The sequence below is a fragment of the Stomoxys calcitrans genome, chromosome 1 (genome assembly GCF_963082655.1).
Source record: "Stomoxys calcitrans chromosome 1, idStoCalc2.1, whole genome shotgun sequence".
Taxonomy (NCBI): domain Eukaryota; kingdom Metazoa; phylum Arthropoda; class Insecta; order Diptera; family Muscidae; genus Stomoxys; species Stomoxys calcitrans.
The window spans coordinates 13,897,653-13,922,825 of record NC_081552.1 but is presented as its reverse complement, the minus strand read 5'-3'; the positions used below and the strand labels follow the sequence as shown (position 1 = coordinate 13,922,825).

At 37.7% G+C, this 25,173-nt stretch overlaps 1 protein-coding gene across 2 annotated transcripts in view; it reads left to right on the top strand.

Annotated features, from left to right (window-relative positions):
- Positions 1-25,173, top strand: part of LOC106095079 (uncharacterized) — a 44,955-nt gene that overhangs the window by 7,461 nt on the left and 12,321 nt on the right. Inside the window, exons 2-4 of one of the 2 annotated variants that reach the window (XM_059371018.1) lie at positions 7,862-9,668; positions 15,989-16,418; positions 20,363-20,731. In XM_059371018.1, coding sequence (XP_059227001.1) covers positions 8,606-9,668; positions 15,989-16,418; positions 20,363-20,731 — 1,862 coding nt within the window. In that variant the 5' untranslated portion in view covers positions 7,862-8,605. Of the gene's footprint in view, positions 1-7,821; positions 9,669-15,988; positions 16,419-20,362; positions 20,732-25,173 lie in introns of both variants that reach the window. The other variant, XM_059371019.1, reaches the window with a different exon arrangement.

The following is a 25,173-nucleotide window of genomic DNA, read 5'->3' as shown; positions in this document are numbered from 1 at the left end:
CAGATCGGATTATATCTGGATATAGCTTTCATATAGACCAATATGCCGATAAGAAACTCTGAAACCCATAAAAACTTTATGTGTTACCCGATTTCGTTGAAATTTGAAAAGTGAGTTGTTTTAAGCCTCCCGACATCCGTCCCGAATATGAATCAGATCAGATCAGACTATACAGATATAGCTGTCATATAGTCCGATCTTCTAACTTGGGGTCTTAATCCCATAAAAAGCGGATTTCTTGTCTGATTACGCTGAAACTGTTACTTGTATATGAGTTCTCGGGACCTGAATAAAATATGATCGATACCTGACTCTATTTAGATATAACTATGGATATAGTAGTGGAGTTACAATAAAATGGGATGATTATTATAGCCTTCGTGAATTTTTACTTGTTCTTAACTCGGCACTGTTGCTCATTGAAATCGGGATAAGAATACGACTTTGATGAACTTATTTCTTATCAGAAGATCGGTATAAAGGGTGCTATATGGTAATATAGGCCATCTTTGAACTTTATGGCTGGTACTAAGTTCGTTTTTCGCCGTTGAAAATCCATATTTTCGCGATTACTTTTTTGAAACACTACACAAATAACAAGGTTAAAACTCTGTTTTATTACAATTTTATCATAAGTAATGAGTGAATGTCCTACTGAATGAAATCAGCAAGTTTTTTTTGCTTTAAAGTCTATCAACTAAAAAAAGTAATCGGCGAAAAATATAGCGAAAAGCGAATTCAACAAACAGACGGACGGACATGTTCAGATCGTCTATAAACGTTTATACTTTGTTGTTGAATATGTAAAATTATATGTTTCGCTAATGGCATGGCAAAAAAGGCCAACTCTTCGGTGGTAGGTATAGGAAATAATTTTCTTGAGTGACAACACTGTTCCTGAATAAAAATGAAAATTCTGATTTTTTGGTGATACTGGTGGGATATGAAACTCGTCTTAATAATCCTATGCTGGATGGTTTCTTAGAATGGTGATTTGATGCAAAAATAGCCTGGTGACGAAATAGAGGACGATATGGAAGGAAGTTGATGTACTTAGGGGGATTTTGCCTTTTAATTCATTTACGACAGTTCAAAGACCGAGTTTGGGGTCTTCTTTTACTTGGTTAATCCTCTACTCAAAGGTAAATTTGGTTTCGTTGGAAGGCAAATTTTACGCAATGTCAGTAGCCTGCCAGTGGAAACTCTTCGGGGATTTTGTATCGGCAGAGTGGTTGTCTTTAGTGCAGGGAGTGGAACCTACGACTCATTCGAATGAGTTTATGGTACCTAGGAAAATAACGCTGTCTATAATAAAAGCACTTAACTTCATGTTCCTCATATGTGAGAAGTTTACCCCTGTTCCTTAATGGAATGTTCATGGGCAAAAATTTGTAATTTGTAACTTCATGTTTTAGTCTATTTTACCTCTTCTATTACGTTTTTCTATCCTTTCTTGCATATATTGTAGACAGCTCCAGAAATATAGGGATCATGTATATGCAGCTTAAAACAAGCTTATAGAGAAGTGTGCGAAGCAGCAAAATTAAGCTAATTTCGAACAACTGAAACAAAGAATACATAATACCAATAACGGAAAGGAATGGTGTAAATTGGCCAAGGAAATAAATAAACACGAATTGAAAGTGGGCAACGCAATAACCGCAGACATATTCAAAGACTATTTTATGAACTTGTTAAATCCGAAACAAATATCACTAGATATACAATACGCTTGTCTACTAGATGGAGATATAACGCTACAGGAAATATTAAAATCCATGCTTTTCAAAGTAAAACCCAATAAAGAAACAGGAGAGCACAGAGTACCCTACGAGTTTTACATTAACGCTACAGACGATTTTTTTTTAGCTCTTTCGAGAGTTTATTCAAATGCATACAGAACGGGCTGCGTAGAAGATTTAATGGTTAAGACTATTATTTTTCCAATTCATAAAAACGGAGATTCCAACGATCCAGCCAATTACAGAGCAATATCCTTTATGAATACTGCTGCAAAAATATTTATGGGAATTTTACACCAAAGACTAATTCACTGGGTTAAAGCAAACGAAATACTGGTTGAATACCAGGCTGGGTTTAGAAGGCAGTACTGAACAGCAGACAACATCTATTATCTCGTGTCCATAGCAGCTATAAAGTTAGCCGAAAAGAAAAAGATTAATGCCTTTTTTTTGTAGATAGGAAATCTGTTTTCAATGGGTATCTCATTTGAGTTTGTCGAATGATAGAAAGCTTATGCGAAAATACGAGATCGGCAGTTTGGAATGGAGAATAAATCTCTACATATTTCGAGATCACATGAGGCGTTAAACATGGATGTCTTCTTTCGCGTTTGCACTTCGCTCTATATATAAATGACCTCCGCGAACACCTTGAAGGCGGTCTTGTGATACAGGAAAATAATATTCGAATCCTTATGTATGAGGATGTCATCGTCATCATGGCTGACGAAATAAAAATCTTATAATGTATGAGTCATAAACTGGAGGAGTATTGCAATATATGGAACATGGAGGTCAAAACGAGCAAATAAAAAATTAAGTTTTTTAGGAACGGGTGAAGATTGTCAACTCAAGAAAAGTGGTATTACAAAGGCCAGGATGTGGACATTGTGGCCGAGTATGTTTCTTTGGGAGCAATTTTTACAGCAAAACTAACTTTTAAAAGCCATGTAATGAATAGAATATGCCAGGCGAAGACTGTTGTCAATTCCACATAGAAAAATTTTCTAAAACAGGACAAGATTAGTTTACAGATGAAATGGGAAATCGACATTGCAGTTCGCAGATCTATCGAAGCATACGCAGCACAATTTTCGGGATATAGGCACTTATATATATATATATATATATATATATATATATATATATATATATATATATATATATATATATATATATATATATATATATATATATATATATATATATATATATTGCGGATTTTTTAAAAGAAAGTAAATGCATTTTTAAATAAAATAAAATAAAATAAAAATAAAATAAAACTTTGAATGAACTTTAATCAAATATACTTTTTTTACACTTTTTCTAAAGCAAGCTAAAAGTAACAGCTGATAACTGACAGAAGAAAGAATGCAATTACAGAGTCACTAGCTGTGAAAAAATTTGTCAACGCCGACTATATGAAGAATCCGCAATTACTTTTTGGGCAACCCAATACATGAATTTGTGGGTTTGTAAATTTGTTTGTTACGTATAGACTCTAAAACGCCTGAACCGATTTTCTTGAAATTTTCACAGATTGTGGGGAGTGGTCTGAAAGGAACAATAGACTTTATATTTCTTTCATGTCGGAAGGGGAGCGGACCCACCCTATTTACCCCAAATGTACGACCCAAAAATAAAAGTGAACCGATTCAGGAGTAGAGTACGAATTTCATATTAGAAATTGGATCCAAGTAACTGGGGGGTAACCCAGGCCTCAAATAGGTTTATTGGACGATAATCACAATATGGGACTTGAATGATAGGTATTTGGGAGTAGACTACGAATATGGTTAGGAAGGAGGTATAGGCTATATAATTTTTTGATATTGGAAGGGGCCGAACCCTCTCTCGTTACCCCAAAAACACCACCCAAAATCAAAAGTTGAACGATAAGTGGGTATCAAAAGTATTGGAGAGTAGAACGCGAATATGGTATAAACAAGTAAAAACGTGCTAAGTTCGGCCGGGCCAAATCTTATATACCGTCCATCATGGATAGCATTTGTCGAGTTCTTTTCCCGGCATCTCTTCTTAGGCAAAAAAAGGATATAAAAAAGATTTGCTCTGCTATTAGAGCGATATCAAGATATGGTCCAGTTTGGACCACAATTAAATTATATGTTGGAGACCTGTGTAAAATGTCAGCCAATTCGAATAAGAATTGCGCCCTTTGGGGGTTCAAGAAGTAAAATAGAGAGATCGATTTATATGGGAGCTGTATCGGGCTATAGACAGATTCAGACCACAATAAACACGTATGTTGATGGTCATGAGAGAGTCCGTCATACAAAATTTCAGGCAAATCGGATAATAATTACGACCTCTAGAGGCTCAAGAAGTCAAGATCCCAGATCGGTTTATATATATATGGCAGCTATATCAGGTTATGGACCAATGTGAACCATACTCGACACAGTTGTTGGATATCATAACAAAACACGTCGTGCCAAAATTTCATTCCAATCGGATAAGAATTGCACACACTAGAGGCTCAAGAAATCAAGACCCAAGATCGGTTTATATGGCAGCTATATCAGGTTATGGACCGATTGGAACCATACTTGGCATAGTTGTTGGATATTATAACAAAACACGTCGTGCAAAATTTCATTCCAACCGGATAAGAATTGCGCACTCTAGAGGCTCAAGAAGTCAAGACCCAAGATCGGTTTATATGGCAGCTATATCAAAACATGGACCGATATGGCCCATTTACAATACCAACCGACCTACACTAATAAGAAGTATTTGTGCAAAATTTCAAGCGGCTAGCTTTACTCCTTCGGAAGTTAGCGTGCTTTCGACAGACAGACGGACGGACAGACGGACGGACATGGATAAATCGACATAAAATGTCATGACGATCAAGAATATATATACTTTATGGGGTCTCAGACGAATATTTCGAGTAGTTACAAACAGAATGACGAAATTAGTATACCCCCCATCCTATGGTGGAGGGTATAAAAACGAGTATACTGTTATTTATAATAAAGGAAGTATTATTACTTATTATACCCTCCACCATAAGATGGGGGGTATACTAATTTCGTCATTCTGTTTGTAACTACTCGAAATATTCGTCTGAGACCCCATAAAGTATATATATTCTTGATCGTCGCGACATTTTATGTCGATCTAGCCATGTCCGTCCGTCTGTCCGTCCGTCCGTCCGTCCGTCCGTCCGTCCGTCCGTCTGTCTGTCGAAAGCACGCTAACTTCCGAAGGAGTAAAGCTAGCCGCTTGAAATTTTGCACAAATACTTCTTATTAGTGTAGGTCGGTTGGTATTGTAAATGGGCCATATCGGTCCATGTTTTGATATAGCTGCCATATAAACCGATCTTGGGTCTTGACTTCTTGAGCCTCTAGCGTGCGCAATTCTTATCCAATCAGAATGAAATTTTGCACGACGTGTTTTGTAATGATATCCAACAACTGTGCCAAGTATGGTTCAAATCGGTCCATAACCTGATATAGCTGCCATATAAACCGATCTTGGGTCTTTACTTCTTGAGCCTCTAGAGTGCGCAATTCTTATCCGATTGAAATGGAATTTCGCACGACGTGTTTTGTTATGATACCCAACAACTGTGCTAAGTATTGTTCAAATCGGTTCATAACCTGATATAGCTGCCATATAAACCGATCTTGGGTCTTGACTTCTTGAGCCTCTAGAGTGCGCAATTCTTATCCTATTGAAATGAAATTTTGCACGACGTGTTTTGTTATTATATTCAACAACTGTGCCAAGTATGGTTGAAATCGGTTCATAACCTGATATAGCTGCCATATAAACCGATCTTGGGTCTTGACTTCTTGAGCCTCTAGAGTGCGCAATTCTTATCCGATTAGAATGAAATTTTGCACGACGTGTTTTGTTATGATACCCAACAACTGTGCCAAGTATTGTTCAAATCGGTCCATAACCTGATATAGCTGCCATATAAACCGATCTGGGGTCTTGACTTCTTGAGCCTCTAGAGGGCACAATTCTTATCCGATTTGAATGAATTTTTGTACGAAGTATTTCGTTATGATATCCAACAACTGTGCGAAGTATGGTTGAAATCGGTCCATAACCTGATATAGCTGTCATATAAACAGATCTGGGGATTTGACTTCTTGAGCTTCTAGAGGGCACAATTCCTATCCGATATGGCTGAAATTTTGCATGACGAATTTTATTCTTACTTTCAACAACTGTGTCAAATAAGGTTCAAATCGGTTCATAACCCGATATAGCTGCCATATAAACCGATCTGGGATCTTGACTTCTTGACCCCTAGAGGTCGCAATTATTATCCGATATGCCGGAAATTTTGTACGACGGATCCTCTCATGACCATCAACAAACGTGTTTATTATGGTCTGAATCGGTCTATAGCCCGATACAGATCCCATATAAATCGTTCTCTCTATTTTACTTCGTGAGCCCCAATGGGCGCAATTCTTATACGAATTGGCGGAAATTTTACACAGGTCTCCAACATATAATTTAATTGTGGTCCGAACCGGACCATATCTTGATATCGTTTTAATAGCAGAGCAACTCTTTTCTTATATCTTTTTTGCCTAAGAAGAGATGCCGGGAAAAGAACTCGACAAATGCGATCCATGGTGGAGGGTATATAAGATTCGGCCCGGCCGAACTTAGCACGCTTTTACTTGTTACTTATAGGGATCACGTGTGGAAAAAAGGCACTTTCTGGCAATACAAATTTTCCTTGAATTTTTAGCAATTCTTATGTAAGCGGACATACTATTTCACGTAGAAAATTTTAAAGTTTCACCTTAGGCTGAATTCTTTCACTTCCTTGTTGGTCAACGAAAAAGAATGATAGTGGAGATCAATTTGTTTAAGTAAACCTGTTGAAGGGGTATGGTGGAGCAAGAGAGCAAATGTACAAGAAAAATAACCATAGCCATACGGGATTTGACTCCTTTTTCATGGCTCTCAGTTATACCCATGAAAAGTACTGTATAAAATAATTCAAAACAAAAAAAAATCGTTACATTTGAAAACGCGCATTATGTGCCTAACACGTGACACTCGTGTCGAATATGGTTCGGATAGGATCAAATTGGATATATCTGTTATATACGGCAACATCCCTTAAATTCTTGGGTCCATTTAGGGCATAGTAAGCCCCTAGATGGCAGTGTCAAATAAGGTACAGATAAGACCATATTTGCATAAAGCTGTCATATAGACCGGTCCATCGACTAAAGATTCTTCGCTTATTAAAGGCATATTTATTTGTTACCCTATTTCGCCGAGGGCTATATTAGGCACATGGACATCTTTGCTGCATATGATCTGTATCGGGACATATTTGGATAAGGCTGCCTTACAGCCACATCTCCAAATTTAAAGTATTGGGTCTTATACATAAATCCGAGTGCGAAAGTTCCAACGGAATTCCTTCTATATATTTTGTAAAAAAAATGCAATATGTTTCAAAATAAAAACTGATTAAAATGAAAATATTAAAATTGTTCAAATTGAAATAACAATGGAACACATCTCGATTGTAGAAAATTTTATTAGTTCAATGCTATTTGGTGCACATTTTGTTCCAAGTAATAACAATTGGTGTTTTGTTCCAAATCTAAAATGTTTCGCCATTTCTGGAATTGGAACAAAAACCAATTAGCTATTTTTAGAAAACTTGGTACAAAGTGTTCATTTCTGGATGGAAAAGCTTGAAATTTTAAGGGAACATTCATTACGCATTAAGCGTAAAAAACATCCTTGCTTTTCGGCCCAGTTTTGAGTAATTGAGGGTCCAACTTAAAGTTCGTTTTTCTAAATTGCACAAAATGTCGTATGGAACAAGATAGCATTAGGCCGACGGTATGTATGCTGTATAGACTCAACGAATTGATATTCTTATGCTTTCTAAAAAACTACAATAGGATATTTGTATGTGTGCATGTCATTCGCTTAATAATGCTTATTATTAAGCGAATTGCTATAACTGTTTAAAGCATGCAATTTGTAATTCTATTTTTATGAAGTTTTAGTATTTTTCCTTGAAATGAGACTGTTTTCTTTTTTATAAACATCTTAGTGCCAACATATGTACAAGTTTGAAAGGTTTCTATTTCCAGAACAAAAGAAAAAAAAAATGTTTTGAATTAATGGTTTTAAGTAAAAAAAAAGAACCAACAAAATCCTTCACAAATCCTTAGCTAATGACAAAAACAATAAAAACTAAAGGTAAACTAAAGACAATCGAACAGCTAACGATTTATACAACAAATAAAAAGTGGTCAACGAACGAAAATAGAAATGAAACAAAATGAAATCAAGACACTATAGAAAGGGCCCGGGACAATAGCAACAAAGACAGCTTAAGCTTCGATACCCCAAATAATCGCCCTTACTACGCTGGCAAACGATTACGTGTCATCGAACATCAAACAAAAACAAAAAAACAACAACAAATATAAAAGTGAGGAAGAAAAAAAAAATAAAGAAAAAAAAAACTATTACAAGTAATTGCAAGTCTGCAATCGAAGCTGTTTAACCTTTAAAACAGCTGTTTTAAGTGTGTGGGAGAGGGGAAAAAGCTTTTTTTCTCACCATAGCGAGATAGGGGTTTGCATCGTGTCGTAGGCGATTCGTAAACCTAGTATGCAGTTGGTGCATGGCTTTATGAAACAAGCATGTTATACCAAGAATAAAAACTACAATTAAAGAATAAACGAAAAAGCAAAATCGTGTAAAAATAACGAAAACGGACACGACGACGTTTGCGACTACGACTACGAAAACCACCACAACTACTACATTTGCACTTAAATCTTTTATTTTATTCGCCAAACATTGTCCTTCGTTTTGTTTTTGCTACCATGGAGGCTACACCGAAAGTACATCGTCATCGCCCACGACGTACGGAGTCACGTCATAGGCGCACGGAACGCCAAACCAACAGCAGTACATCTGACAGCAAATCGCCCGCTCGTTGCAACACCACCACCACCACCACTGATATACTGAATGTCGAAGCTGGTATTGGCTGCTCCTCTAGATCCGCTATGGCTCAGGGTTCCTCAGCAGATGCTTTGATTGCCGCTGTGGCCACGCGTCTCATGCAGGAGCATGAACGTCAAACCTCCACCGAAACGGATACGGTGGCAAGCGGCAGTGGTGGCGGAGGTGGTGGAGGCCACAGTTCCAGCCAAACGTCTCAGCAAACGGTGGTGCTGGTGAACGGTCATGCCCCCCAAGAGCATACAGCAAACGAGAATGCTGCAAGTGATTCGCATACGCATGTCAACGAAAACAACGATCTCAATAAACCCTCAGCCGAAGCTGATGCCAGTGAGCTGTGTACGGGTCCGCCCGATGGACCCAGCAGTAGTCGAAATTCCTCCGGAGATGCCATGAGCTTACGCGAAACTCTACAACAATTACCTCCCACCATAACAACGCATAGACATAGACGCACACTATCGCCTCATTCGCCCTCGCGAAGAGTTCTGGAGACGGCGGCGGATGCCTCATTTCATCGTGGCATTTTAGGTTTCATGGATCGCGAACTGAAACAGTCCTCGCCCACACCTTCGGCCCTGAGTGCCGGCAGTGGGGGTGCTGGGCGTAAACATCAATCGTTATCCGATCCCACAGCAAGTCCGGCCCAACGATCGGTAAGATCTCGCAGTAGTTTGGAGAAGAGTCCACGACGCAAACGCAGTAAATCGGAATCCCGGCGAAGGCGCGAACGTAAACTGATAGCTGCGGGCGAGATGGAAGTGCGTCAGGCGAATGAGACATTAATGCGTTACCTCAAGCAGTGTTCGGAAATGAATGATGCCTCTTTGTCGGGCGAATTGGAAATCGATCAGAGTTTGGAGGAGCGTAGAGTGCATCGAAAGACGAAATCTCAGCGAAATAAAAGGGGACACATAATAAGTGAGTATTCGATTAAACAAATGAGCAATTTTTAAGATGATTTTTGGTCTACCTTTGGGGATAGGGGGATTTTTTGTTCCAAATTTTGGAGACATTTATCGATTAACATGATTCAGTTTAAACTGAGCGTTCAACTAAAAATAGTACGAAATTTGGTGCTTTACACATTGTAGCCTTTGTATGATTTTATAAAGTTTGAAATCTCAAAGCAAGGAATTTGTGATAAATGTTTGTGTGTTAAAGTTCCTTGTCAACACAATAACCTATAAACAGAAAGTACTCAATCTCATGGCAGCCGGTTGTGCGTACCGGATTGACCCGATGAATTCCTTCATCGGCAAGGGCTGCCGCCTCAGTGTACCACACACTGCTACTACAACAACAACAACAGAAAGTACTGAATTATCAGTACTAATAATCCTCAATTTAGTACAAGTGCTCTATTTTCATAATTTTTTAAATAATTTTTAACGAACATAATAAAGTTTAGAAAAATATGTGCCGATTAGTGCGATCTTATTTAAACTGAGTGCTCAATTAAAAAAAGGTACGGAATTTGGTACCTTGTGTACTGTACCCTTTCTAAATGTAGTACAATTGCGATATTTTTATAATTTTTAAACAATTTTTGAAGCCACAATTAACTTTAGTAAATGTGTGCTGATTAGTACGATCAAATCTAATTCTTAATCCAGGAGCTCAAGAAGTCAAATCAGGAGATCGGTTTATATGGGAGCTATATCCAAATATGAATCGATATATCTCATTTGCAATCTTCAAAGACCTACATCAATATTAAGTATGTGTGCAAAATTTCAAGCGAGTAGCTTTACGCGTTCGACCGCTATTATGATTTCGACCGACGGACGGACGGACATGGCTAGATCGAATCAGAATGTCGAGAGGATCCAGAATATAATATATATATTTCGATGTGTTTCAAACGGAATGACTGAATTAGTATACTCCCATCCTATGGTGGTGGGTATAAAAGGAAGATAACAAATGAGTAGTACCAAATTTGGTACAACTGCGCTGATTTTATAACTTCAAACCCATTTTGGAACCCAGAGAAATGTCAATAAACAAGATCCTATTTTATTTGTGCTGTTTAATACAGCATATTTTTAATTGACCACTCAATTAAAAATGATACAGAATTTGGTGCCTCCCGGGGGCTCAATAATTCAAATCAGCAAATCGACTTATATGGTAGCTGTTTCAGGTTATATTTGGATATAGCTTCTATAGAGACCGATGTCCCGATTTACGGTCTTGATCCAATCAAAGACGCTTCTTATCCCTTTTTGCTGAAACTACAAACGGTGAGTTCTTCTAATCCCCACAACATTCTTGCCAAATATGGTTCCGAACGAAATGTATTTGGTTATAGCTGCCAGATCTCCCGATAACACGCCCATTTACTAAAAATTCCTGATTAAGCTGAATATAATTATAATATAACTCACTGTTCTGGAAGTTATATTAATCTTCTCAATATTCGAACCGAAAATAATTGAGATCGGACCACATTTGAATATAACTGCCGTATGGACCGATATGTCGATTTACGGTCTTACCCGATTACGCTGAAATTTGGAACAGTGAGTTCTTTTAAACTCCTTGACACACTTGACAAATATGGTCTCGATCGGACTATGTTTAGCCATAACCATCATATAGACCGATATCTCGGTATAGGATCCTAAAGCCATGAAAAACGCAATTATAGCCCGATTTCGCTGTAACTTGGAGCAGTGATTTCTATTAGGCACCTTGACATCCTTGCCAGAAGTTTGCCCCTGTTCCTTAATGCAAAGTTTACGGGCAAATTTGCATTGATAATAAACTTATTCTTGGTGGAGGGTAAACGTTTTTATGTGTTATTAACATAATAGCATAACTTAACTCTTGGAAATATTCTCAATTAAAAGCATAAGAAGAAAATTATCGCCCGGATATGGCTTCATTACCGCCATCCAACATTCTCATTGTCCACATTGACTTAGCTGTTCATTTAATATGCATTCCATCAGAAGATAGTCTTCTCCTTTTCCATCACGTCCTAAGGACATGGTTGTGCTGGACCCATATAAGAGTGAGCTTGCATAGACAGTCATGGCACTTTGAGGTTTCCACTGATTTGTTTTTCTGTTTTTTTTTATGATGTTGGTTTCATAGCAATCTCCTGGTGGCTTTCACTCTGTCATTCTCTCATCCTTTGTTGTTTTTTTTTTTTATACTTGACCTTTAACGTTTTGTATAGTTCTAGTAGTGAATGTTGGTTTTGTACACTCTGGCATTTTAAGTTGGGGCAAATTATTTTTTCCCATTACCCCATTTATTTTTTCCTCCATTATATATAAAGTTTGATTTTATATGCTCTTTGTTTGATGATAAATGAATGGAATATAATTTAAACAAGTGTTGGCCAATTACTTTGATTATGTAGGAGCACCATTGGAGGGAGACGAAAGCCAAAGGATATGGCAAGACCAGTATTGGTTTTTCTACTATAAAGCGATCTACTCGTATGATTCAAAATGTCACAGAGTTCATATTGTAACCCAAGGCTCCGCTATGGATATAATGAGAAAAGTTTTTTACAAAGCTTCAATTATGTGGGTTTACATTTTGTTTGTTTAAAATTTAATTATTTCTTTCGCTTAATTGACCCATAGGCTGTTTGATTATTGTTAATGTAAATAATATTTATTATACGCCAATGGGTATTATTTTGTTTAAATAAAAGTTAATCATACGCATTTTATGTGTTACATAAGTTGTATTTGCTTGTGAAAATTAAGGAAATATAAACAAAAATTGTGAATATGGAAATGGTTCATGTTTTGAAAGAAACATTTAACCCAGTACCATAGGATAAGGGTATAATCATCTTGTGAAGTCATCACATTGTCATGCAAATGCAAATTTGCCACGAACATTCCACTTAGGAACTGGTGCAAATTTTTTACAACTATGCCATGCATGGCATAGTTCCTCACAAATGTAGCCAGCATTAGTAGGGGATAGCCTTTCTTCCATCTTTCCTTCCTTCCATTCTTCTTTCCATCCTACCTTCCATCCTTCCTTCCATCCTTCCTTCCATCCTTCCTTCCATCCTTCCTTCCATCCTTCCTTCCATCCTTCCTTCCATCCTTCCTTCCATCCTTCCTTCCATCCTTCCTTCCATCCTTCCTTCCATCCTTCCTTCCATCCTTCCTTCCATCCTTCCTTCCATCCTTCCTTCCATCCTTCCTTCCATCCTTCCTTCCATCCTTCCTTCCATCCTTCCTTCCATCCTTCCTTCCATCCTTCCTTCCATCCTTCCTTCCATCCTTCCATCCTTCCATCCTTCCTTCCTTCCATCCTTCCTTCCATCCTTCCATCCTTCCTTCCATTCTTCCTTCCATCCTTCCTTCCATTCTTCCTTCCATCCTTCCTTCCATTCTTCCTTCCATCCTTCCTTCCATCCTTCCTTCCATCCTTCCTTCCATCCTTCCTTCCATCTTTCCTTCCATCCTTCCTTCCATCCTTCCTTCCATCCTTCCTTCCATCCTTCCTTCCATCCTTCCTTCCATCCTTCCTTCCATCCTTCCTTCCATCCTTCCTTCCATCCTTCCTTCCATCCTTCCTTCCATCCTTCCTTCCATCCTTCCTTCCATCCTTCCTTCCATCCTTCCTTCCATCCTTCCTTCCATCCTTCCTTCCATCCTTCCTTCCATCCTTCCTTCCATCCTTCCTTCCATCCTTCCTTCCATCCTTCCTTCCATCCTTCCTTCCATCCTTCCTTCCATCCTTCCTTCCATCCTTCCTTCCATCCTTCCTTCCTTCCTTCCATCCTTCCTTCCATCCTTCCTTCCATCCTTCCATCCTTCCTTCCATCCTTCCTTCCATCCTTCCTTCCATCCTTCCTTCCATCCTTCCATCCTTCCATCCTTCCATCCTTCCTTCCATCCTTCCTTCCATCCTTCCTTCCATCCTTCCTTCCATCCTTCCTTCCATCCTTCCTTCCATCCTTCCTTCCATCCTTCCTTCCTTCCATCCTTCCTTCCATCCTTCCTTCCTTCCATCCGTCCTTCCTTCCTTTTTAACGACTTTAACAAAGATTTTGCTTGGACTTTACTGTTTCTAAGAAACTGCAGACAAAACAATGTCTAGTCCACAAAGTTTTACTAACTTAAGCAGACATTTTGACACTACCATGCAGATATCTTAAAACTTCAAAATTTACAGGAGTACATATATCAAACCGCTTTCATTTGAAGCCAAAAGCTTTTTGATTAAAATTTACTTTTCACTTCTAAGAAAAAACAAGTAAAAGCGTGCTAAGTTCGGCCGGGCCGAATCTTATATACCCTCCACCATGGATCGCATTTGTCAAGTTCTTTTCCCGGCATCTCTTCTTAGGCAAAAAAGGATATAAGAAAAGAGTTACTCTGCTATTAAAACGATATCAAGATATGGTCCGGTTCGGACCACAATTAAATTATATGTTGGAGGCCTGTGTAAAATTTCAGCCAATTCGTTTAAGAATTGCGCCCATTGGGGCTCACGAAGTAAAATAGAGAGAACGATTTATATGGGATCTGTATCGGGCTATAGACCGATTCAGACCATAATAAACACGTTTGTTGATGGTCATGAGAGGATCCATCGTACAAAATTTCAGGCATATCGGATAATAATTGCGACCTCTAGGGGTCAAGAAGTCAAGATCCCAGATCGGTTTATATGGCAGCTATATCAGGTTATGAACCGATTTGAACCTTATTTGACCCAGTTGTTGAAAGTAAAAATAAAATTCGTCATGCAAAATTTCAGCCAAATCGGATAGGAATTGCGGCCTCTAGAAGCTCAAGAAATCAAATCCCCAGATCTGTTTATATGACAGCTATATCAGTTTATGAACCGATTTGAACAATACTTGGCACAGTTGTTGGATATCATAACGAAATACTTCGTGCAAAAATTCATTCAAATCGGATAAGAATTGTGCCCTCTAGAGGGTCAAGAAGTCAAGACCCAAGATCGGTTTATATGGTAGCTATATCAGGTTATGGACCGATTTGAACCATACTTGGCACAGTTGTTGGGTATCATAACAAAACACGTCGTGCGAAATTCCATTCCAATCGGATAACAATTGCGCACTCTAGAGGCTCAAGAAGTCAAGACCCAAGATCGGTTTATATGGTAGCTATATCAGGTTATGGACCGATTTGAACCATACTTGGCACTGTTATTGGATATAATAAGAAAACACGTCGTGCAAAATTTCATTCCAATCGGATAAGAATTGCGCACTCTAGAGGCTCAAGAAGTCAAGACCCAAGATCGGTTTATATGGCAGCTATATCAGGTTATGGACCGATTTGAACCATACTTGGCACAGTTGTTGGATATCATAGCAAAACACGTCATGCAAAATTTCGTTCCAATCGGATAAGAATTGCGCACTCTACAGGCTCAAGAAGTCAAGACCCAAGATCGGTTTATATGGCAGCTATATCAAAACATGGACCGATATGGCCCATTTACAATACCAACCGACCTACACTAATAAGAAGTATTTGTGCAAAATTTCAAGCGGCTAGCTTTACTCCTTCGGAAGTTAGCGTGCTTTCGACAGACAGACGGACGGACGGACGGACGGACGGACGGACGGACAGACGGACGGACATGGCTAGATCGACATAAAATGTCACGACGATCAAGAATATATATACTTTATGGGGTCTCAGACGAATATTTCGAGTAGTTACAAACAGAATGACGAAATTAGTATACCCCCCATCTTATGGTGGAGGGTATAAAAAGAAAAACTTGGGAATGCCACAAAAGGACTTGGTCTCACTTTAAGTGGAAAAACATTTTAAATATTTTAAAACACCTGCTAAAGTCTTCATGGGATGTCGACATAAACGTAGGTTTGCTTAAATGTCCCAAAAAGTTTTTACTCTGTACGTGGATGTGAAAGTGTGTGTGTGGCTGAGTGGGTGTGTGGGGACCTAAAAGGAAATCTATTTTTAGAACCAAGTTAATGGGAATAACAAATAAAAGCATTTTTTTTTGATCGGTGGGTTTAGGAGGAGTAAACAAAGAAAAGCTTTCTTGTTAGATGTCTGGAAGTGGGTGAGTGTTTGGATGAGGGCATCTTCAGAGAAATTTAATTTTAAGGCAAAATGTTAAGGGTTTGCAGGCACTTGAGGGTTTTAAAAACAAACTTAAAATGTATTACTTAACCTCTGAGTGTATTTAAAAAAAAACATTTTCCTTCTATGGCATTAAACATAATTTTTGTGTTTTTAATTTTACAGGTAAATTCTATGCAGCAAGTGGCTTAACATCCTTACTGAAAGAGCTTTCCGATGACATTATACCAGCCGAAGGTGAAGAGATTTACAATCCATTCACACCGGTCGTCTCACCCACAGATGATACGCCCGCGCACATTGACAAAATGTTCATGCAGACGTCATCAGGATATCGACCAGTTGAGCACTGCTACTATAAACACTCGTTTATGCGTTCCGGTGGTATGAGTGGTCGCATTGGCTCCACTGCAGGCAGTGGAGCTGACCTGCTCCATGACGGCTGTCTCAGTCGCGGCAGTGGTGTAGCCAGCACAGCAGGCGGGGGCGGTGATGGCAGTGGTGGTGGAATTGGCTCGGCTGGTGCCGGCTTTGCATTGCGCGCAAGTGGTAGTTATGGTGATACGCGTTGTTTGCTTGATGGTGAATATTATGGGTGAGTACAGAGATAAGGTGAAATTTTACCATGACAGTGATACAATGAGGGTGAGAGTAAGAGAGAGAGAACGGAGAGAGAGAGAAAGGAGAGAGAGAGAGAGCTTAAGTGTGTTGAAAAACTTTTTGTTTTTCTTTGTTTGTTTTTATTTCCTTATTGCATGCGTTATAGCTGAACAGAATTATTTAGTGTTCTCTCCAAATCTCTCTACTTTTACCTCTTACTCTCTTCTTTTGCATGTCTTTCACCACGTCACCTTTATTATTCCTCAAAATTTTGTTAATAGTTGTTGTCGCTTTTATTGTCATTGGTTTGAGTATTTGGGGAATTTCCTTTATCTACTTAAATTGGGGTCCATGTTTGCTTTCTTCTTGTTCTTCTGTGGATTTTGTATTTGTAGCTTACGGTAACACATTTGGGTGGGTGGTGGCCTTTAAATGCTATTCTCATTTAAATGTCATGACATTCAAAATCCACTACCCAAAGTGGATTTGTTCTGCTGCTCAACTCACGCAAAACTCACATTACTTTTATGTTTCCTCTTTTTTTTAACAAATTCTTGAAGGGAAAGTTTTTGAAGTGGGCAATAAAGTAAATATATATTTATAAAAATAAACAAATAAAATATAATAAAATAAAATAAAATAGTATAAAATAAAATAAAATAAAATAAAATAAAATAAAATAAAATAAAATAAAATAAAATAAAATAAAATAAAATAAAATAAAATAAAATAAAATAAAATAAAATAAAATAAAATAAAATAAAATAAAATAAAATAAAATAAAATAAAATAAAATAAAATAAAATAAAATAAAATAAAATAGTATAAAATAAAATAAAATAAAATAAAATAAAATAAAATAAAATAAAATAAAATAAAATAAAATAAAATAAAATAAAATAAAATAAAATAAAATAAAATAAAATAAAATAAAATAAAATAAAATAAAATAAAATAAAATAAAATAAAATAAAATAAAATAAAATAAAATAAAATAAAATAAAATAAAATAAAATAAAATAAAATAAAATAAAATAAAATAAAATAAAATAAAATAAAATAAAATAAAATAAAATAAAATATATCCCAGCTAGGGATGTTTTGGCAATATTTGTTTCTGTTATTGCAACATCATAACTATGATATCATGGGACGGCAAGTGGTATGTATGGAAAACAAATGATGCATAACCATTTGCCATGAAATCGTTGTGACTGGTGTAGTATTGAAATATAATTCCTAGAAGTATATTGAGATGCTGCAGTCATTAGCTTATGGAAAAAAACATAGCTAAGGTAGGCTTTAGCAAACTAAATGACTGTAAAGGGAACAATGAAGCATTTATTACAAAAAATAGAGGGTTTTTGCAAAACATATGAACATTGAGAAAAAATAGGAAAACGATAACCTAAAATATTTACAAAGTTCGGCCGGGCAGAACTTTGGATACCCACCGCCTCGGGTATATATGTAAACCACCTTTCGTCAAAATCCGGTGAAAAATGCTTACCTTATGCGCCTTAGCAGCTATATATATCAATTGTATACAACAAAATATTGTTTTTGTTTTAGTAGCTATATCTAAAAATAAACCGATCTAAACCATATACGACACGGATGTCAAAAAGCCTAACATAAGTCAATGTGTCAAATATCAGCGAAATCGGATTATAAATGCGCCTTTTATGATGCCAAGACTTTCAATCGAGATATCGGTCAGCTATATCCAAATCTGGACCGATTTGGAATAAGTTGAAGAAAAATGTCGAAGAGCCTAACACAACTCACTGTCCCAAATTTCGGCCACATCGGACAATAAATGCGCCTTTTATGGGCCCGAAACCTTAAATCGAGAGATCGGTATATATAGCAGCTATATCAAAATCTAAACCGATCTGGGCCAAATTGAAAAGAATGTCGAAGGGCCTAACATAATTCACTGTCCCAAATTTTGGCCACATCGGGCAATAAATGCGCCTCTTATGGGCCCAAAACCTTAAATCGAGAGATCGGTCCACATGGCAAAAATTGCAAATTGCTCATTTTTCCCATGAACACTCATCCTGTTCCTCACTAAGGAACAGGTGCAAACTTTTCACATATCACTGAGTGCTGTCCGATTCAAGTTTAAGCTTAATGATAAGCTCAAGCTCAATGATAAGGGGCTCCCTTTTATAGCCGAGTCCGAACAGCTTGCCGCAGTGCGACGTCTCTTTAGAGAGAAGTTTTACATCACATAGTACCTCACAAATGTTGCCAGCATTAGGAGGGGAAAACTACCGCTGAAAAATTTTTTATCTGATGGTCTCGCCAGGATTCGAACCCAGGCGTTCAGCGTCATAGGCGGACATGCTAACCACTGCGCTACGGTGGCCTCCGGTCTATATGACAGCTATATGTAAATCTTGATCGATCTAGGCCAAATTGCAGAAATATGTCGGGGGTCTCAACTTAACTCACTGCCCCAAATTTCGGCGACATCGGAGAATAAATGCGCCTTTTATGGGCCCAGAACCTTAAATCGAGAGATCGGTCTATGCGGCAGCTACATTCAAATCTGAACCGATCGGAGCCAAATTGAAGAAGCATGTCGAAGGGCCTAACAACTCGCTGTCCCAAATTTCGACGACATCGGAGAATAAATGCGCCTTTTATCGTCCCAAAACCTTAAATCGAGAGATGGGTCTATATGACAGCTATATCCAAATCTGGACCGATCTGTGCCACATTGCAAAGGTATGTTGAGAGGCTTAACCTTACTCACTGTCTCAAATTTCGGCGAAATCGGACAATAAATGCGCCTTTTAGGGGTCCAAAACCTTAAATATCGAGATCAGTCTATATGGCAGCTAAATATATTCAAACCTGAACCGATCTGAGCCAAATTGAAGTGGGATGTCGGCTGGCCTAACACAACTCACTGTCCCAAATTCCAGCATCAGCGAAATCGGTTAATAAATGCGTTTTTTGTAGGCTTAAAACCCTTTGTCGGCAGATCGGGCTATATGACAGTTATAACAAAACAATGTCGTTGTAGATCATACAGGGTTTGGGTACCGATAGGCAACTCAGTGTTTCAAATCGGGTTTTACATTTCTAGAAATTGTTGAAAATTTGATTAATGTTTTCGTATGCAAAATTTGAAGGGCCCCGGTAGCTGAGTTTTTAGCGAGCTCGGATAACCGTTACGAGTGTTTTGGGTATGTTCTCACAAGAACCTTTTTTCTGTCAACAAAAAATCTTTTCTGTTTTGTAATCATTCTTCGACTTGGGTTTGATTTTGAGGCCCTCTTTCTATTGATTCAAATACCACAGTTTGACCACAAGAATCTTAGCTTTTGTCTCAACCCATTCTACTTGCCGCCTTCTCATGAAGTTACTACAATGCCATTCCCCAATGTCGTTAGGGACAACAAACTTTGCGAAACATATGCTCAAAAAAGAGAGAGAGAGAGAAATCCCAAATGACGTTAAGGACGTGAAAGAACTTTGAAGGACGAAACATTTTTGCCAATGTTGTTGCAAGAAATGAGGCTAAAGAAGCGGCAAGGACTTGACTTTGCCAGCAAATGCCTCGGTAGATTTGTAACAAAGAAGGCAACAACAATAATAATAAAAGTAAGCCTTAATACAAAACGAAGTTATTTTTAGCTTACAATTTGTTTTTGTTAATGGTTAGGCATTATTACAATGTCGAACAAGAAAGAGATAAAAAAAAAACAAAATCGTGGAGGCTACAAAATAAAAACACGAGCAGACGTTAGCTAAGCTATTTTTGGAAGGTTAATTAGGCCTAGGGAAATTGTCGAAAGAGGAGGTTGAAGGAGGGATACTTTTTGACGGATTAAATTAAATTTATTCAGATAAACTTGTATTTTATTGATTGTTTGAGTTAATCTAGCTCATTTGTTTGGTTTTTCTTCTTCTTCTCCCTTTTAGGCACGAAATTACCAGCAACATACAATTGGCCTGCTTGACTCAACGAATTTGGCTATTACTCTCTAATATATGTCATGGCCTGCTAGCTGGCCTAGCATTGGCCCATCTACTCTTTGTTCTCAGCACCCATCCCCTGGAATGGTCCAAAGTTCTAAGTCTTGCAGGCGAGACAACATCTACCCAATTAGGCGAAGGTCCTGCCGCAACTATGGAAACTTTAAATTTGAATGATGACTTGGCGACGGGGTCGACTATAATACCTCCTGCGTCCAGTAGTGTAGTGAGAATGGAATATGCTTCCTTTGCCAATTGCTATATCAACACTTTCTATTGTTTGGCCATAGTGTGCATGGTGTCTGTATTGGATAGGTGAGTAAAAAACAGCAATACAAAATTGTTAACCTTCCTTTCCCATCGCCATGAAATTGAGGCCATTCATAGGCTCTTCTAGAGGGTAGCATTTAATTTATGCGACTTTGTTTTTGGCCTAGTCCCCGTCCCTCAAACTGACCTTAGCGTGTTCAAGAGTCATGTTTTTTTCATACTTTTTCATTATCTATCGTCGACATTTCTATACTATGAGGGATTTCTTGTACACTTTCGATTTAATAACACATTGACCTCAAACTAAGATTTTTTTGCTTAGCACCATTTAAAGCTATTAGTCAATAAATTGAAAGAAAAAATTCCTATGGTTTTAGATACCATCATGCTAAATTTATATACCTCGACGTGAAAGCATTTTCACGTGATTAGCTTAAATAAATGGTTTTTCTAGGTGTTTTCTTTTTGTTTTTGTTGAAGGAAAACGGAAGCTGTTAGCTAAGAATAAAATCTCTTACCAAAAAAATTCAAAATGAAAGGTTCAAATTAATTTAAGCCTTCTGACCCCTAGAAATATGCTTTGAATTGTTATTTAATAAGAGGCCTAATATAGTGCTCTAAAATGCTTAACAACTACAATATTAAATATCTATTGTATAACAAGTAAAAGCGTGCTAAGTTCGGCCGTGCCGAATCTTATATACCCTCCACCGTAGACCGCATTTGTCAAGTTCTTTGCCCGATATCTCATTAAAGGCAAACAAAGGATAATGGATAAGAATTGCTATGTTATAGGAGCTAAACCAAGTTATGAATCGATTGGGGCCATACTAGGTTTGGCTATTGGAAACCAATGTGGAGGTCATTATGAAAAATTTCAGCCAAATCGGATTATAATTGCGTCCTTTGGAGGCTCATGAATTATAATCGGGGTATCGGTTTATATGGGAGCTGTATCAATCTATGGACCGCTTCAGACCATATTTAACATGTATATTTAAGGTCATAGAAGAAGTCGTTGTGGAAGATTTAAGCCAAATTGGATGCGAATTACGCCATGTAGAGGTTCATGAAGTACAATCGGGAGATCGGTTTATATGGGAGGTGTACCAGGTTATGAACCGATTTAGACCATACTTGGCACGGTTATTGGAAATCAAATGAAACCACTTCGTGCATGCTTTCAGCCAAATTGGATAATAATTGCCTCCTCTAGCGGCACAAGAAGTCTAGATCCGAGATCGGTTTATATGGGAGGTATATATCAGGTAATGAGCATAATTGGCACAGCTGTTGGAAGTTCATAATAAATGCTCTCTCTATTGGCTCCAGAAGTCAAGATCCAGGATCGGTTTATATGGCAGCTATATCAAAGCATCGACCGATATTGCCCATTTACAATCCTAACCAACGTACTAGTTTTCAAATTTAAACTCTGTCAAAGGGGTCAGGTCAGTCATATACACTCCACCATGCATCGCATTTGCCAATTTCTTTGAATATCTTTTTCAACATATATGTATATGAGCAACATCAAGTTATTGATCGATATAGACCGTACTTGCCATGGCTGTTAGAAGTCATAGAAAAATACCACCTTTAAAATTTCAGGCGAATCAAGTAAAAATTGCACCCTCCAGTTGCTCATAGTGTCAAGTTGGAAAATCGGTTTATATGAAGAATATGGAATTGCGCACTCTAGAAGCTCAAGAAGTCTAATCAGGAGATCAGTTTATAAGGCGGCTATATCAGGTTATGGATTTATTTGGACCATAATTGGCACAGTTGTTGGAAGTCATTACTCAATGACATGTGCAAAATTTCAGCTAAATCTGATTACAATTGCGCCCTCTAGCAGCTCAAGAAATGTATTCGGGAGATCGGTTTATATGGCAGCTTTATTAGGTTATATAATAATTAATAATATTTATTTTCGACAATTAAAGAGCTTTTAGTGAAATACCATGCTACGAAAATAGTATATCGCTTGGCTAAAAAGTTATACAATATAAGTGTCTTTATCTAAATCGCATTGGTCTACGAATTTAAGTTTGCATATAAGGTGTACTCCATTCTTAAAATACTTTATTTCAGCCCGATATTCTCAAGTTGTCTGATTTAGGGTTGTTTCCCCAAAATACTTGGTTCTGAAAAAATATCAGCATCGTGGTCTTCTTTCAAATACCATTTATTTAAACCCCATATTGCCATTGGCTTAAGAGGAGTTTACAGGATGAGGCGTCCCCCAAATACATGGCCCCAAAATAGGTTATCAAATTCGTTTTCTAATCTCAAATACCTTTCATTTGAGCCACATATTGCCGTGGTCGAAAAATTTTTACACGTTGGGGGGTGTTTTTTTGGGGAAGGGATGATGCCCTAAACATATGGTCCTAAATTTGGATATCAAATTCGTATTCTACTCCCAAATAACTTTATTTGAGCCCCATATTGCGATGTTCACTAAAAAATTGCTGTTTGTGGGGTATTTTGGGAAAGTGGTAGATCGCCAGAAAATTGGTCCCGAAAGTGGGTATCAATTCTTGCTCTACCCCCCAATACCTTTCATTTAAACTCCACATTGACATGGTCGGTAAATATGCCCGATTTAGGGGTGTTTTGTGGATTTGGATGGTCCTTCAAACACTCAGCCCGGAAAATATATCAGCAATGTGCTCTATTCTCATATATCTATTTATCATTTATTTGAACCCCATATTGCCATTGCCCTCAAAATTAGATATCAAATTCGTTTTCTAATCTCATTTAAACTCTTTATTGCAAAAGTCAGCAAATATTTCCGGTTTGGGGTATTGGCCCAAAAACTATAAATATTTAGCTCCACGCTCTTTAGGACCCAAATTGTCTTGGTGAGAAAATACGTCCTTTTTGGGGGTTGTTATGGTGGTTGGACGTCCGCTAGACAGTTGGCCCCTAATGTGGATATCAGATACGGGGTCTACTCCCACATATCTTTAATTTGAGCCCCATATTTCCATAGTCGGCAAAAATGACCGGCTCGGGGGGTGTTTTGGGGGATGGGCGGCCACACAGTGAGATGGCCTTGAAAATAAATTTCGGATTCGTGTTCCACTTTAAAAACCCTCTTATTTGAGCCTCATATTGCAATAGTCAGAAAATACTTACTATTTGGGTGATGTTGTGGGGGTTTGTGGGGGTGGCGTGGCCCCATAGACACTTTTCCCGAATATTGATATCATAGTCGTGTTTTACTCCCAAAGACCTTTCATTTGTGTCCCATATTGCTATGGTCGTAAATTTGTCCCCTTTGGGGGATGTTTTTGGTGAAAAGGTCCCATATTTGGATATCAGATTCGTATTCTACATTTAAATGCCTTTTATTTAAGTCCCATATTCCCTTGGTCAGTAAATAAGTCCTGTTTGGGGGTATTTTGGGGAAGGGGTGGACCACCACTAATTTCGTCCCAAAAGTGGGTATAAATTTCTATAACCTGATATTGCTCCCATGCAAACCGGTCTCTCGATCATCCTTGTTCGGTTCCAAGAAGCTTTAATTTTTGCTGGTTTCCCAAAAGTTTGGCCTTCAATTTAATTTATTTTGTGTAAATTTTTAGCAAAATCCATGGCATTGGGTTCCCAAGATACGGCCCGGCCGAACTAAGCACTCTTTTTTTTTTTGTTTTTCTCTTATTTTAATAATTATAATAATTGTTCATGAAAAAAAATGTATTAGAACTAAATTGATGTTGAAGTTTGTGGGAAGTTCTTATTTCCATGAGCTATCATTATTACTTTTAAGTTGGTCATTAAGAATAAGTTTATATATAGACTTGTTAGCATGTTAAAAGGTAACAAAAATTACCTTTCCTAACCAATTAGTTGAATTAGAAGGACATTTGTATGTACTTTTTTTCGGTTTTGATTAGTTTAAGAAAATAACAGACTTTATGAAGCCAAAGAAGATGATCGGAATGGAAATAAAGATGTGTTATATGGAGTTAACATCGAAGTTAGATGGGGAAAGGTAAAAAAACTAAGACGGAATTCGGCCACATGTTCCCCTCATCTAAGTTGTTACACAAATAAACTTAGATGAAGGGTAAATGTATACTTTAGGAAAAAATTTTTGACAAATCAGGCAAAAATTAAAGCTTCTTGGGACTGTAGAAGACTGATTTCGAGATCGGTTTATGTAGGAGCTAAATCAGGTTATAGACCGATTTTGGCCATACTGACCATGGATGTTGGAGCAAGTTTATGGACTGATTTGGATCGTCCTTGGCACAGTTGTTGAAAGTCATGGCAAAACACTATACACAAAATTTTAGCCAAATTGGGCTTCTAGGGGACCAAGAGTTCGAGGCGAATGACCACTAAATGTGGGAGCTACAATATATAAAATCAGAACTGATTTGGCCCATTTGCAATCCCTAACGGCCTACATTAATAACAACCTACATTGATGTAAAATATCAAAATACAAGGTATTTCAGTTTGGACCACTT